The sequence below is a fragment of the Astatotilapia calliptera genome, chromosome 7, assembly GCF_964374335.1.
Source record: "Astatotilapia calliptera chromosome 7, fAstCal68.1, whole genome shotgun sequence".
In the NCBI taxonomy this organism is placed as follows: Eukaryota; Metazoa; Chordata; class Actinopteri; order Cichliformes; family Cichlidae; genus Astatotilapia; species Astatotilapia calliptera.
Genome location: NC_137428.1, coordinates 2,510,251 through 2,524,984, shown reverse-complemented (window position 1 = coordinate 2,524,984; position 14,734 = coordinate 2,510,251). Strand labels below are relative to the sequence as shown.

The following is a 14,734-nucleotide window of genomic DNA, read 5'->3' as shown; positions in this document are numbered from 1 at the left end:
AAGCCATAAAGCCTTTGAATGAAAACAAATGCTGTTGTGACAGTGATGTACAGTCTTTTTGGTATATGTATGATTTCTATACATTTTACGTCAGATAAAAACTTTCTTCGCAAGATTCAGGTAATTATTTAATAAAAGCTAGATATTTTAAATGAGAATAAAAAAGAAAAGTATTTCTTTATGCCCTCCTCTCCCTGTTAATGCCCTACCTGCCCCCCTGGCAACACTTTGCTAGACCCGCCCCTGCACAGTTACCAGCTGTCAGCTACATAAAAAAAGGATCCTGGTGTTATTTATCTCTCAGAAACAGTTCATAACTTCAACTCATTCCTGTCACCTAAAAGGTAAACCTGTTTCTCCATCACCTGTTCAGCTCTGATGATTCAGTAAGGACATCTCCTGGTTTCACCTTCATGTTTCCCTCTCACCACATATCCAAACCGACATCATGACCAGCAGCTTTACAGCTTTACAGCTGTGGCTCCAGCAAACATTCTAACTAAATAAATTCTAACAACAGCTGATCAAGCTTAAACGTGCTGCTGCTGTTTAGCGCGACATCTGCTGGTTTCCTCTTTCTGGCTCAAAGTGGGTGATAAACAAACAAGAGAGACGATCAGCTGATCATTGATCAGTTTCATGATTGAAGTAGCAACAGGAGAGAGAGGAGAGATAATGAGAGGAGAAGAGGCAGCTGTGCAGCGTAAAGACAGAATAAATCCAGTTTTGTGTCTTTTTCCATCCTAGCTGAAGTCCGGGACAAACTGCGTCTCTTCTCAGCTCAATACCAAACGCGTAATATTTTCTATGAATGAGGGACCATTCCATTTTTTAAGGAGCTGTTGGCAACTCTACTAACTAACTTTATGAATAAAATAAAGTTCACTATCAGTAACATCATAGCAACCGAACATCTGTATAAACTCGTCATGCTAGCTCACACAGTATGAGGTATTGTAACTGACTGTAAAAAGTCAGCACAACGAAAATAAACTCCACCTAAACTTGGTTTATATCTGACCCAGATAGACTGCAGGTCATAACTTCTTACCTGAAGTTCAGTTCACCTGACACTCGGACTGGTGGCCGCCTCGGGGCTCTCCTCCTGCTTCCCCTTCCCTCATCCACCTGCTGCCTCTGTGGAAGCCCTGCCATAGCCACCACCAAACAACTGAGTTATTTTTACACATCGACCTGCATCTTATAACTCATAACTCTTATGTTAAGTGGGGGAACTTGCACAATCGGTGGCTAACTAAATACTTTTTTGCCCCACTGTACACTCACTGGCCAAATTTTTGTTAGATACACCTGTTGAGCTGCTCATTAGGTCAAATACCTAATCAGCCTATCACATAGCAGCAGCTCAGTGCATTTAGGCATGTATACATTAATAAGATGACCTGCTGAAGGTCAAAGGGGATTTAAATGACTTTGAACATGCATTGTTGTTTGTGTCGGACAGGCTTGTCTGAGTATTTCAGAAACTGTACAACCATCTAACCGGTTTATAGAAAATGGTCTGAAATGGAGGAAATCTCCTGTGAGCAGCACTTCTCTGGGAAAAAATCACTTGTTGGTGCCAAAGATCAAAAGCGGAATGAGCAGATTACTTACAGCTGTAAGGAAAGCAACATGAACTCAAATACCCACTTACTTCAACCAAGTTATCAAGAAGAGCACCGCTGAAAGCACAATACGTTGAACCTCGAAGCTGATGGCCTAGTGTCACCTGCTGGATAGAGGTGAAAACACAAAGCAAACAATGTCTCTTTCATCTGTTTCACAGCATGCACGGGAACTGGAAACTCGCCGAAGGGAGGCAGAGGAGAGAGAGCGGAGGAAGCAGAGGGAGGTGCAGCTGGAACTGGAAAGACAGCTGAAAGAGGCTGTGATGGTAAAAAAAAAAGTTTTCCACTTGACACCAATTATGTACAGAGTCTTTTCTCCTTGACTTTGATCTTTGAGAACTCCAGCAAAATGTTGACTGTCATTATAAAATTCACACCTAGTCTTTAATGATTTGGAAAAATGGTTATGACAGTCCAGGAAAAGGTAATTCAGGAATAGGTCAGTTTATACCGCTCTGTTGGTGCATCTGTTTATGTAGCTGTGTGTGTGTGTGTGTGTGCATAGATAAAAGACAGCATGCAGGCTGAGATGCAGGTGAAGGAAAAGGAGGCTGAACAACAGAAGAAGAGGATCAGGGAGCTGGAGCTGACACAGCAGCAGCTGGAAGTTGCCCTTAATATGGAGATCCAGGCTCGGCTGGAGGAGGAGAGGGCCAGACTGGAGCTTGAGCGGTAACAATGGATTTCTAACTCTTATTATGGCCCTTTATTATTTTATTTGTGATGGAGATCTGAGATATCCATGAGAAGTATTAACATTTTCAGTTGCTTCTTCCCTTTTTCCCCTCCTTCAGGTTGCTGCAGGCTGAAGATGAAAAGAGGAAACATTTCCAGCTCCTCCAGGAGCAGCAACGTACAATGCAAAACCTCAGCCCCATACAGGAGCTGTCAGATGGCAGTCCCGATGAGGACACCCCCTCAGCCCTCAACTCTGCCTCTCAGGAGCTCCAGGATCTGCAGGCATCTCGCCAAAGAAGTCACCAGCGTCTGGAGGTGAACAAGTTTGTTTTGACTGGCTTTGTGAGCAGCATCTTATTTAGTGCTCTTCTAAAACAACACTGATGAAGATGCCTGCATGATTTTTGTTTCCAGGAGGTTCAGGAGAGGCTGAGGAATGCCAGTCAACAGGTACGGCACTGGAACATCCAGCTGAACCGACTGATGACCCCCATTACTCCTGCAGGTGCGGTATTCACTTTGCCTCTTTGCAGCACAGACTTCTGGAACAGAGTGTTAGTATAGTTAATAACAGTGTAGACCAGGGTGTCAAACTCAAATACACAGTGGGCCAAAATTCAAAACTGGATCAAAGTCGCGGGCTAACTTTAATATTTATTGAAATATATTTATTCCTCCAGATATAAGAATGAACCTTTTCTTATGGACTCAAACACATTTTGCTGAAAAACTGAATATGGAACAAGCAAAGCTTAATACTAAACAATATATATATTAGCTGTATAATACCAGTAGGCCAGCTCTAATAGTAATTTGGTATGGCTTCGCGGGCCAAATGTAATTAGGCTGCGGGCCAAATTTGGCCAGAGTTTGACACTTATGGTGTAGACCATATAATCTGTCAGATAATTGCATTAAAATGCTACAAAAGGCACCTACCCCCAAACATGTCAAGAGATTCATTCAGTGACTTGAATGAAAGAATCTGACTCACCTCAAGTTAATTAAAATTAAAAATAAATCTTATTATGATTTAAACACGGAAATCTTAAAACGAAAAATAAGCGCATGCACAGTTGTTACAGGCTGCAAACATGTTTTATACTGCTTTGAAGTCTGGGACAGCATCATAAGAGGCATAACTGATCTCACCATAGTCCCATGAAGACTCAAGATGAGTGTTTTCACGACTGCCATCTTGGTGTTTTGAAATCAGGCATGATGAATGAAGGGAAGAACTGTCTGTTAAGGTTCTCAGTCGTTCAGGTCATCGTAGTCTAAGGAGCTTGGAAAGAAAAGCATCTGGACTTCTTCAAGTTTCTTGAAGAGCATTTCACCTCTCATTCAAGAAGCTTCTTCAGTTCTCTGAAGAAATTCTGAACTGAAGAAGCTTCTCAGATGAGAAGTGAAACATCTTCAAGAAACTTAAAGAAGTCCAGATGCTTTTCTTTCCAAGCTCCTTAGACTGTAGTTAAACTTCACACACTGGACTTGTCAGTCACACATCCTTCGCCAGTAGGCATTCCCAGAATGATCTTTCCCCTTCTGACGCTTAGAATGACCAAATATGTGCAAAATGGACAATTCCACATGCCACCATGTCAGTCTTTTATTAAATATGACATGAAACAAATGACTGAGCCATTAAATCTGTCACAAAGGTGTTCACCTAATTCCAGGCAAATGGAATAGACTTCTATGGGACCATAAGTCTTTTTGCACTTTGACATTTGTTTTACTTTTCAGATCTGTAACCTATAACTTTTATACTGTATGTGTTTTGATCATAGGAGTCTACTTACTTACTTTTAGCACGTTTAGCAGATGATGTTGGCTTCTTTTTTCAGTACTGGAGCTTCCTGCTCATTGAAGACTTTTCTAAAAGGAAATGCTTAATCCAAAATGGCGTTTTAAGGGCTTGGATTAATGTCAATTTCAGCAAATATTCTTTCTTATGTTAAAAGAACATGGATCTCTGTCAGTGATAACTTCTGACTTTATAACTCAAATTTTAAGAGAGAGCTTCACTGCTAAGCTCTCATCTGTGTGGGTGTCACGGTTCGCTTGAGGACTCACACGCAGGACTCAGAGGCACAGTCAGTATTTATTACAGTTCCACCAGGTGTATATACAAACAGTGCAGGGGATAGTGCTATATACAAAGCGGTGACAGGGAAAAGGCTCTGGGGAAATCCAGGTAGGGAAAAGACACTTGCTCCTCTTCTGACTCTCTCTCCAAACACCGCTCGGGGGATGCAGAGTCGGGTCCAGGGGATCTATGTACAGAAGGAAACACACGTTAGAGGTTTTGCACAGGGAAGCAAAAGAGAACTTGCTCAGAGCCGGGCTGCACTGACGCGAGTCACACACAACGATCCAGTGATGAGTAGAAGCCACTCCCTGGCTTAAATGCTGGCTGCACTGATGAGGCCCAGGTGTTTCCTCCTCAGAGGGGCGTGGGCCGAGGGCGTGAACCCACCATGAGTTCCGCCCTGGCGAGAGAGAGAGAGAGAGAACACTACTAGTCAGCGGCCTGCTGATCCCCTGGCCGTGACAGTGGGGTTCAAATCCCTTATTCAGATTAAGATTTTATGTGACATTACATTGGCAAAAATTAAATTTACTTGAATAATGTGAGTATTGGAGTAAGTACTTGAGTAGTTTTTGAATAACTTTAATTTTGTAATGTGCATATTTTATGAATAATGATGTTTCAATACTTTAATCTACTGAATAAGTAAGAATTAGACTTAATAATCTTTTTACTTTAAAAAGGGAAATTGTGTACAATCTTTTATTCTCCAAAATGCACATAATAAAAATGTTTTGGGGAATGTATATGCTTTTTAAAAACCAATTGCTTCTTACTTGATGCATGCTATAACTTTCAGCAAAACTGAACTAAAATTTGTTAACAAGCTTACCAAATAAGAAATGTTTTGTGAATTTTCTTTGCAGAGCGACTGGAAAGCCGGCTGTTATCAAAGCCCACATGCCCTAAAAAGGAGGCCAGTAATGAGTTCATCACTAAGTTTAAGATAAGAGTTGATCAGAATAGAGGCGATGATGAAAGTCTGGAGCATCAGTTGGAGGCTGCCAACCTGTCTGATGAATCGTTCGAGGCCCAGACAGAAGTCAACGGACAAATATGATCACAGACATTTTAAAAACGCCAGTTGAGAGTTAAGGGGGAAAAATATTGTAATAAGTATATATTTGAATTGCACACTAAGATATAAAGTGATGGCAGCGAGCACAGTGTTGCAGGATTTAATTAAAAACACATCTGACTAAGACCAACTGAAATTTAGAGTTGTGTATAATAAAGTTTATTCATGATTAATAAAACAAATCTGTAATAATTTTCTTTCTCTTTTGTCCAGCTGAATCTCGCTACAGCTTAAATATAAGAAAAGAATGTGTTTTGAATATATTAAACTATTCTCTCTTTTTCTTTCTTTCTTTTTTTCTTGGTGGGTTTTCTTTTGCAATCAAACGCAACATTATACAATTATATAGTATAGTAAGAAATATCCTTTAACTTAATTTAGTATTTGTTTTTTCATTTTTGTTTTTATTGTTTCCCCTTCAGTTTGTGCTTGTAACATGTTCTAATCTGACATATTATGCAGTAAATTATTTTTGCAATAATTTAACAGGCCATTGTGGGAGCCAACATTCACTTATCAAAGACATATTTGTATATTCTGTGGACTGCTTTATGGTTGTGTCATTTAGAAACATAAGCCACAACAGACTTCCACTGGAGAGTACTTAAAAATGTATTTTTATGTAAAGATCTTTTAATAACTACTATATTAAGAGAGAACCTATTGTTACATGGATTAATTGTACAAACTGTAGAGAAATAAGTTTAAGCGTGCAATTTGTTATTCATTTTTAACTGTATTAATGTTTTTATGTTAATACAGCCGCCTCATATCTGTTTCCTCAGTGTTTTTTAAACCATGTACTCCATCTATGAGTAAGAACATGAATAAATTCCTTTCCAAATTTGTAGTTCTTTTTTCCAACACACAGATGCAGGTATTCTTTTGCACCAAGGCGTTAAAGAAATGCTAAGAAAAAATGAAAATACTACGTTGCAACCTGTGTGTGTGTGTGTATATATATCTGTATCTATATAGATATAGATATATATGTGTATTCGTACCCTTTTTTCATCATCTAGTTTCCTGTGCCAGATCTTCTACTGATCCACTGAGGCAGACATGTAAAAAACATGAACTAAAGCATATTTCTGTATATAAACAGGACTTTAAATCTTTATCAACAGCTACTTTAGAGGAAATTCTTCAATAAACTGCAACCAAAGGCTCAACTCAGAGGACAAAACCCAACCTGTTATAAATAGTGTGACAGCAAACTTTCTCTTGTGTAAAGTTACAAATAGGAGTAATTATCCACAGAAGCTTTTATACATAATGAAGTTATAATTCGTCCTGTAGAAATTGTATATTTAAGCTATATAGTTCCCTCTGATAACTCTGCTATGAATGCCTCTTATTAACTTTTATGCTTTTACAACCCACTATGAGCAAACACTCAGCAACAGTGGGAAGGAAAAACTCCCTTCTTGAAGGAAAAAACCTCTGGTAGAACCTGGAAATCTGTCTAAACTAGTTGGGGGTTAGAGCAACAGATGCAAGTCTTCAGATCATTTGCAGTGTGACTGTCTTTGTGCACACTTTAACCTGATTCAGTTTTCTTATTTGTCAAAATGCACCATGGGTAAAAAAAAACCAAACAAAACAAAATAGTAATGAAGGAGAATCCTCAGCAAAGATGAATTAAACAAGTTTTATTTTGATCCAATTTTACTTTAAGTAAAACACATCTTTATTTGATGACTTTAATGTCATCAAATAAAGACAGTTTTGGTGGAGCTCCTGACCCAGCCCAAGCTCTCTATGAAGACGAGGAAAAACTCCCCAGGGGGCCAGATCGATGGGAAGAAACCTCGGGAAAGCCCATTCAAAGAGAGATCCCCTTTCCTGGGATGGCTGGGGGGGTTACAGGAAGTCCGAAAAAGCTAATTTTTTATTTATTTATTTTTTAAGATTGACCCATTCCTGTCCAACAGAAAAAAGAAAGGAGGTTACCACAATGTATCACACTTATATGATAAGGTGTGAATTGTGTGTTTGTGTGTGTTATCTTAGCCAGGGGTGAAGCTGGAGCTCCTCCAGTGTTGGGCGCTTCTCCGGGACTGTAGTTAAACATGCCTCCAAGAAATTCCGGCATCCTTGAAAGAAAGAAAAGATCAAAAAGATGAAGATGATAGTTCTAGTGATCCAAGGCATCAGTGAATCTGGAAGTGTGAAGTTTTCTTACCTGTGGACAGACGCTTTTTGATGCTCAGTTTCTTTGCGAGGAACCTCTCGGTACTAAAGTGCCGTGCATGAAGCGCTTCATACAACACCACTCCCATTTGCCACACCGTGGTGGGTCCACACCTGTAGCAGCTCCTCCTGTACCACTCGGGAGGGGTGTGAAGAGGAGTGCCTAACAAACAGACACAATTACAATTTCTTCTAAAACAAAAGACACAAATTGTTACATCTGTGAAAAGCAGGAGCAGAATATGTTACCATAGAAGACGCGATACAGAGATCGCTGTTTAACAAAGCAGCTCAGTCCAAAGTCAATGATGCGAACTCGAGGCACATCGGAGCCGGTCTCAATCAGAATGTTTTCTCCCTTGATGTCCCGATGAAAGATGTGTTTATCCTCAAGTTCCTTTACAGCATCAACTAGTTGCTTCAGAATGACCTGGAAAAGATGAAAAACACAATAATGAGTTAATGCTTTTCTGCCTTGATTGAATGCTGTACAGTCTAAGGCTCTCCCAGTCAACCTACCTTGGCCTTGTCCTCTGGTAAGGTTCTTCCATTTTCTGCTTTGTATTTTTGCAGGTCCACAGCGGGGACAGGTCTCTCCAGCACCAGGATCAGCTCTTTGCCAAGGTCGAACCACTCCAGCAAGGACACAGGTGCTGATATTCCCACTGACCCTTCTGCTTCACCTGCAAGTTTAACCATAATGGCCACTTCCACCGAGAGCATCTTCCCGCTTTCATCCTGAAATATTACAACAAAGTGGATGATGAGGAACGCCGCATTCAATCCAGTAATGTAAAACTAATTCAAGTGTTGGACACTTACCGCCACTTTGCAGTAGACTTTATTTTTGGGAATGTGTTTGATGGCAACCTAGAAGACACAGAGCATTGGTGAGCATTTCCTCAGTATGACATAATGAAAGGTGGAAACACAGCAGACGTCTCAGTTTACGATATTATCCATTATCTGCGTTACTGCCTGTCTTACTACCATCATCTGAACACTTACTGGAAAACGATCTTCTATCCGGTAGCCAGAAAACACTGCTCCGCAGCCTCCTTCTCCGAGCTGGTGCTCCTCCACATATCTGGCTTGGAATTCACCTGAACAGACAAAACAGCAAATCTTGTTTTATTACAGCTGTGACACAAATTACTCTCCTCTGTAGCCTAAATGTTCCTTTTGCCCTTCCCCTGAATATAAAACCCAAGCTGCTTGCTACTTACGTTTTTGGTCTGCCACTGATTTTTTGTCCTGGTCCACATTCCTTTTTTTTTTCTTGGGTGACTCTCTGTCGTCTCCCGTGGCCTTTCTTTTGCCATGTTTTGCGCACACCTGTTTGTTGTTCAAGTCTGGAGATGTGGAAAACACCAAAAGCACATCAGCTCACTGGATGATAGACACAAACACTAAACACCAATATCTTAAACCTAGCAACCACACTTAATCTACCCCCTTATTCAACTAATTAGCCTACCTTTACCAGAGTCCAACGAGGAGGATGCTTGCTCCTTGTCACCGCTCATATGGTGGAGAAGTTTAGCCCTCTTTGCTTTCTTTGTTGTGTCCTCTTCATCTTGCACAACCTTGCGCTTCACTCCTTTGACCACATCTGAGCTGGTGGAAGGACCAGCCTGCTCAGCGACCCTCCTCCTTTTCATTGGGGTCTTCTTTTCAGGACTGGCCTTTCTTTTAGCAGTCCTGCTCTTACGATCTATAAACAACAACAACACAGTGGTGAAAAAGAGTCCCCGACATCAAGACTGGAAGCAGTTTGATGGCAAAGAATTTGAAATTACTTTTGCTTAAATGATCACAAGTTTAATCTTGGGATGAAAAAAAAAAAACTGATCAGTGCGAGTTGATACTAGGTTTACTAAGTCTTAGATCTTGATGGCACTTGTTGGTCTGTTTTTACTGTTGAGTCCAAGAATAAACTTATTACATTATTTTACCAAAAGACCGGTAACCTTTCTTTGATTAGACATCTTGTATTAAAGCTATTTTCAATTAAACATATGATTCAATTGCTCCAAAAATGATTCACACAGTGTCAACATTTCTAGGATTTGGATTTTACCAGGATTTGATTTTATTATTTTACTTACCTTGATCTCCCGAATCTTTCTTATCGGCTGGAGTGGCAATTTTTCTTGTTTCCTTTTTCATTGTAATTTCGGAGACCCTTTAAAATCGAAAATGTAAACCGTAATGAGCTAAGATTGAGTTAATATTCCTTCAAATGTGCACCCTTCAAATGCTTGACTTTTCTAACTGAATTCTGTAAGTGAGCTTTATAAGTAAACTCTGGAAACTACGGCAACACAACATAGAATCTTGCCTTTCAGTGACTTCACTGACTGCCAGTAGTTCAAAGTAGTTTACAGAAAAACACTGGCAGACAAAGCCATAATATTTCATATAATTCAATCATTTCATATCAATTAAACAGTTTCTTTCATTATCTTTCATCATTTGTATAAAGACCTCATCTATGGATGACAGTATGAAGATTTGTGGTTGACCACACACATTATAATAAACACAGTGTCAGCTACATTGTCATCTGATTTAAAGTATTTATTATGTACATTTAACTGTCATGGTAGTGAGTCTGTGACCCAGTGTTTTGTGTTTGTTCATTTATATTCATTGATTATTCTTATGTATGTTTTTGGTTCTCTTTATTGTTTTCTTCTTGTGTTATATTCTTAGGCTTTAGGTTTCTGTTACTTTGCCTTGCCCCTGTGTCCCACGTGTCATGTCTAGTCACTCTTGTTTCCATGTTCCCCAATTTCTCCCCAGTCAGTCATGTCTCTGTGTCAACTCTGTGTCTTTGTAAAAGTCTCTTGTTTGCTGTTTTACTTTGATAGTCATGTGTGCTGTGTTAGTGTTTTCATGTCTGTGAAGGTTCTCAGTCATCTAGGTCATCGTAGTCTAAGGAGTTTGGAAAGAAAGCGTCTGGACTTGAAGTTGCTTGAAGATGTTTCACCTTCTCGGATGAAAAGAACTTAAACTTTGCTTGAACGTCTTCAAGCAACTTAAAGAAGTGCAGACGTTTTCTTTCTAAGCTCCTTAGACTATGTTAGTGTTTTCAGTTTTCCTTCCCCATGGTCTTGTTGTTTGTGATTTCTCGCAGCTGTGCTCTCATCCTGTGTCTTATTCCCTCATTTATCCCTCTGTGTATTTAAGCCCATTGTTTTCCTCTGTTTGCTGTTGGGTTATCTGTGTATCATCCATGACAATTAAATGAAATAGCAAATGCAACTACAATTTCAATGAGATTCATTCCTGGCATTCTACTGCGGTGGCTGAAAGTAGACACCAAGCATTATCACTGTAACTGATGTAAATATTGGACTTGGAGGGGATTCGTCTGATAGACTGATGCAAACATTACTGTGAGGAAATTTTTGAATCTCCCAATTTTCTTTTTTTCTGAAAGAAAGAAAGTTGGTTACTGTATCACATTTGTATGGCAAGATGTGAATTCAGTATGCGTGTGTGTTTGTGTCAGAGAGGAGTTTATCTGAGCCAGGGGTAAAGCAGGAGGTCCTCCAGCATTGGGCACTTCTCCAGGACTTTGTTAAAACTTGTTTTCAAGACGTCTGAAATGAAAGAAGGACAAGAGATATCGAGATGATAATTCCAGTGATCCAAGCGATCACATTGATTTTCTGCAAAATTTTCTTTTTGAGAGTCATTCGGCTGGGCAGGGGGTATAACACATCTGCAATGCAGCAACATCTGCTCTCTGGGCCTGTGTGAGAGTGTTATCTCAATGGCGGGAATGAGGATGTTGGAATTTGGCATCTCAGGCACCAACTCATCTCTTTCCTTAACCGGGCTCACCAGAGATTGGTTTCAGCCTCTCTCCATGCTTTAAGGAGGTTGAGTTGATAAATCTGACTGGCCCCTCCCCTGTCTGACCCTATCTCTTCATAGTCAACACCAATGTTCTCACCGTGTGACCATGAACGGTCCTTACCACTTGGCAAGTAATTTCGAGCTAGAAGAAGGGAGTAAGACAAGCACTTTATGTCCCTGTTAAAATACAACTACATTTTATCAAATATCACTAAGCAGTCCTTACCTTTAAATACAGCCTGGTTTCTTTCTCTTTCTTTCTATATCTCTGAGTGAAGTTAGCTCTCATTCTTTCTCTTCCTGTGAAATACAGCAAGTAGAGCTTTAGATAGCAACACACTGTGACACAGTTAGTGTTTGTTGAGGTGATAGAAATGCTGCATTTGAAATTACCTGACACAACATTTTACTCCCTTTTATGTTCACTCCTTTTTTTCTGAAGTACCGCAAATTATGGGCACGTGGGGTTGTTCTGGTGTTGTGCTAAAAATAAATAAATCAAAACTACAGTACATGGTTTGTTCTTTCATCTCTTTTTATGCGACATCCTCTACTGATTAAAACGCGACTGCCTTTCACTGTTTAGGCTCAAATCTCATTGTTTGAAGGCCTGCAGTGACGTGAAATATTAACTTCCCCCAAATGCGTTAAACCCAAAGTAACGAGTTTGTTTTGAAAATATACGGAGTGGAAACTACAGATATTTGTAGTTTTGCACGTCTTTCTTCCTCCACCAGAGGCCATAGGCGCTGTCGATCTTGTATGTCCTCCTGCAGCAACATCTCTGTGAAGCTGATGCCTTCTTGCTTGCAGGTTGAAGAATCTTTGGTGCGCCTCCACAATTCTTCTTTAATTCGCCTCTGTGTGAATAGAATAATGATGTTTCTGTTTCTGCCATCAACTCGTTTCCCTAAGCGGTGGACAATATCAACGGCCTCTTCTAAGTTCAAGTCAGGGGCAATCTTCTGAAGCGTTTGCAAAACCTTCACTCTAATGTTTTCGTCTTTGTCTTCCTTCACCCCTTTCAGTTTTAGGCACCACCTCATTCGGTAGCGCTCTTGTTCTCTCACTCTTCTTTTCAAGTCTTCGTTTTCTTTAAGCAGCAGTTCATTCGCATTTGCCAGTTTAACAACTTTCAGTTTGCAATCAGCTATCTCTGCAGCGTTAAACTCTACAGCCTTAGCCAAGCTGGCAACCATAGCTGCACTTTGTCTGTTTTGTTCCTTGATATCCTCCAGTTGTGCTTCAAATTTTTTGTCAAGTCCCATAATGGCTTCAAAAATAGTTTTATTGGAGATATCATCTTCCTTCGCTGAAGATTTTGTTCTTTTCTCCTCTGGCGGTTGTTTTCGTCTCCCTGTGAGGTGTCATGCTGAGCAGATATCAGAATTGAGTTCAAGCAAAGTTGACTCTTTTGGTGATTACAGTTTGTCCGGGCGGGCTGTGCGTCTTATTTCATCTGCAGACACGTCGTTGGATGAGGAACAGCTCATGTTGGCATCAGTGGCAGTCAGGATGGCGGCATCTTCCAGAGGGAAGGTCAGGTCGCTGGTCTCTCTGAGCAGGACGCTGTCCACCAACAAGCCCGGTTCCACGGCTGGAGATTACCCTCCTCCGGCTGAAGCCCCCGCTTTTCCCCCGAACAGCGAGCCAGCAGCGGCGCCTCAGCGGAGACCCAAAAGCAGCGGCTGCTCCGTGCTCCTCTTCCCCAGTCAGGGCAGCCAGTTTGTGGGCATGGGCAGAGGACTTTTGAAATACCCCAACATTAAAGAAATGTTCACCATAGCCCAGAAGATCCTGGGTTATGACCTGCTGTCTCTGTGTCTGGAGGGCCCCGAGGACGAGCTGCAGAAAACCCCAAAGTAAGTGCCAGATAAATGTCTGGAAAAGGACAATAACTGCAGGTCCTGCCTTCTTAAATGTGGCCATTTTATCTTTTAAAAAAAAAAAAAAATACTGCTACAGTAATATTAATTTATATTTAAAATGTGCGCACATTATGTATGAAGGTGTGGATGAATGATGCTTGTTGTAAGAAAGCATTTTGAGTGCCCAGTAGAAGAGCATCTTTCAAATGCAAAGTTTCTCATTTCAACTTTAATTACTGCACATGATTAAGGCGATAAGAGTAAATAAGGCTTCCAACAGTGGTTATTTCTTATTATCATATCTTATTTTTATTGGTTTTATCAGTAGATTGTTGTTTCACTCCCACCAAAAACATCACCGTAAATAATCTTCTGATTCTGAATGACCATTTAAAAAAAATAAACAAATTGTTCTGAGTTAATTTCAGTTACGGATGTATCAGTGACGTAAATGATATATCGGTCATAATCGGGAGGCTGTTACATTTTTATTTTTTTTTTACTTGTTTTGACTTGTCTTTTCTGGGGCGATGAACTTTGCAGAAGGTAGAAAGATTTCTTTTTTGGGGTCTTTTTGTGCATTTGCAAGTCTAACAGTTTCTGATGCTGGCAGCAACTTAGCAAATGAAGATGTAGCTGAGCCCCTTGAATGAATTTGTTTCGTGCCATTTATGAATCAATCATTTAAAAGACCTGTAGCAAGACAATGACAAAGCTGGCTGTCAGTCTGTCTCACCATCTGTTCTTTGCCTGTCTTGACTGCCCCTAATTGAATTCACTTCAGATATGCGAGGCGCGTTTCTGAGGCCCAGAGTAAATGCACTGGCAGATGCCAAGGGCGTCTGGAGGAGCAGTTTCTGTGTTTCAACTAAAGGTTTTCCTCTGTTTACAGCATTCCCTCAAGAGTGACTGCTGCCTGTGCCAATCTGTGCACTGGAGGGGATGGGGGTCTTCATGACACCATTCACTGACAGTGATGCATTGCTAAGCTGCCTACTCTTAAATGTAACCATTGCAACTATATCCCACCTTTACACTAACCTGAAATCTAATTCTGAGTCGAAGCCTGAAACCAGGTCTTAATTCTCAAGCAGGACTTTGGAAACGTGATAAATAAGAGAATAGTTCAACAAGTTTAAACAGTCACAAAATTTCACACAATCTGCCCTCTGTGAACCACAACACGTTTCAGACATGCAAACTGGCATCTCTTCAAAGCAATACTTTAATGCAGGGGCATTAACTGTCACAGTCCTTGTCCTCCTGGTTCTCCTGCCAGTTTCTCTCTCTCCATCTGTGTGTGTGTGGTTACTGTGCCCTACCTTTC

The 14,734-nt window shown here is 40.5% G+C and overlaps 1 protein-coding gene and 1 long non-coding RNA gene across 2 annotated transcripts; one reads left to right on the top strand and one right to left on the bottom strand.

Annotated features, from left to right (window-relative positions):
- The first annotated feature begins 1,284 nt into the window (after positions 1 to 1,284).
- LOC113027275 (uncharacterized) lies at positions 1,285 to 5,661 on the top strand. Its single transcript, XM_080304040.1, has 5 exons — positions 1,285 to 1,897; positions 2,137 to 2,303; positions 2,426 to 2,624; positions 2,724 to 2,814; positions 5,268 to 5,661. The coding sequence occupies exons 1-5, from the start codon at positions 1,766 to 1,768 to the stop codon at positions 5,459 to 5,461; spliced, it is 783 nt and encodes a 260-aa protein (XP_080160166.1). The 5' UTR covers positions 1,285 to 1,765; the 3' UTR covers positions 5,462 to 5,661.
- LOC113027213 (uncharacterized) lies at positions 4,395 to 5,269 on the bottom strand. Its single transcript, XR_003273001.2, has 2 exons — positions 4,667 to 5,269; positions 4,395 to 4,585 (listed from the first exon to the last, which is right to left on the bottom strand). It is a non-coding gene; the product is annotated as an uncharacterized LOC113027213 (long non-coding RNA).
- Positions 5,662 to 14,734: the final 9,073 nt, after the last annotated feature.

What these genes read in the sequence shown, in the direction of transcription:
- LOC113027275 (XM_080304040.1), top strand. Translation starts at nt 1,766, where the DNA reads ATGTCTCTTTCATCTGTTTCACAGCATGCACGGGAACTGGAAACTCGC. An exon ending in GCCAGACTGGAGCTTGAGCG is followed by an intron (nt 2,304 to 2,425) that starts GTAACAATGGAT and finishes CCCCTCCTTCAG; the next exon opens with GTTGCTGCAGGCTGAAGATG. An exon ending in GACCCCCATTACTCCTGCAG is followed by an intron (nt 2,815 to 5,267) that starts GTGCGGTATTCA and finishes TTTTCTTTGCAG; the next exon opens with AGCGACTGGAAAGCCGGCTG.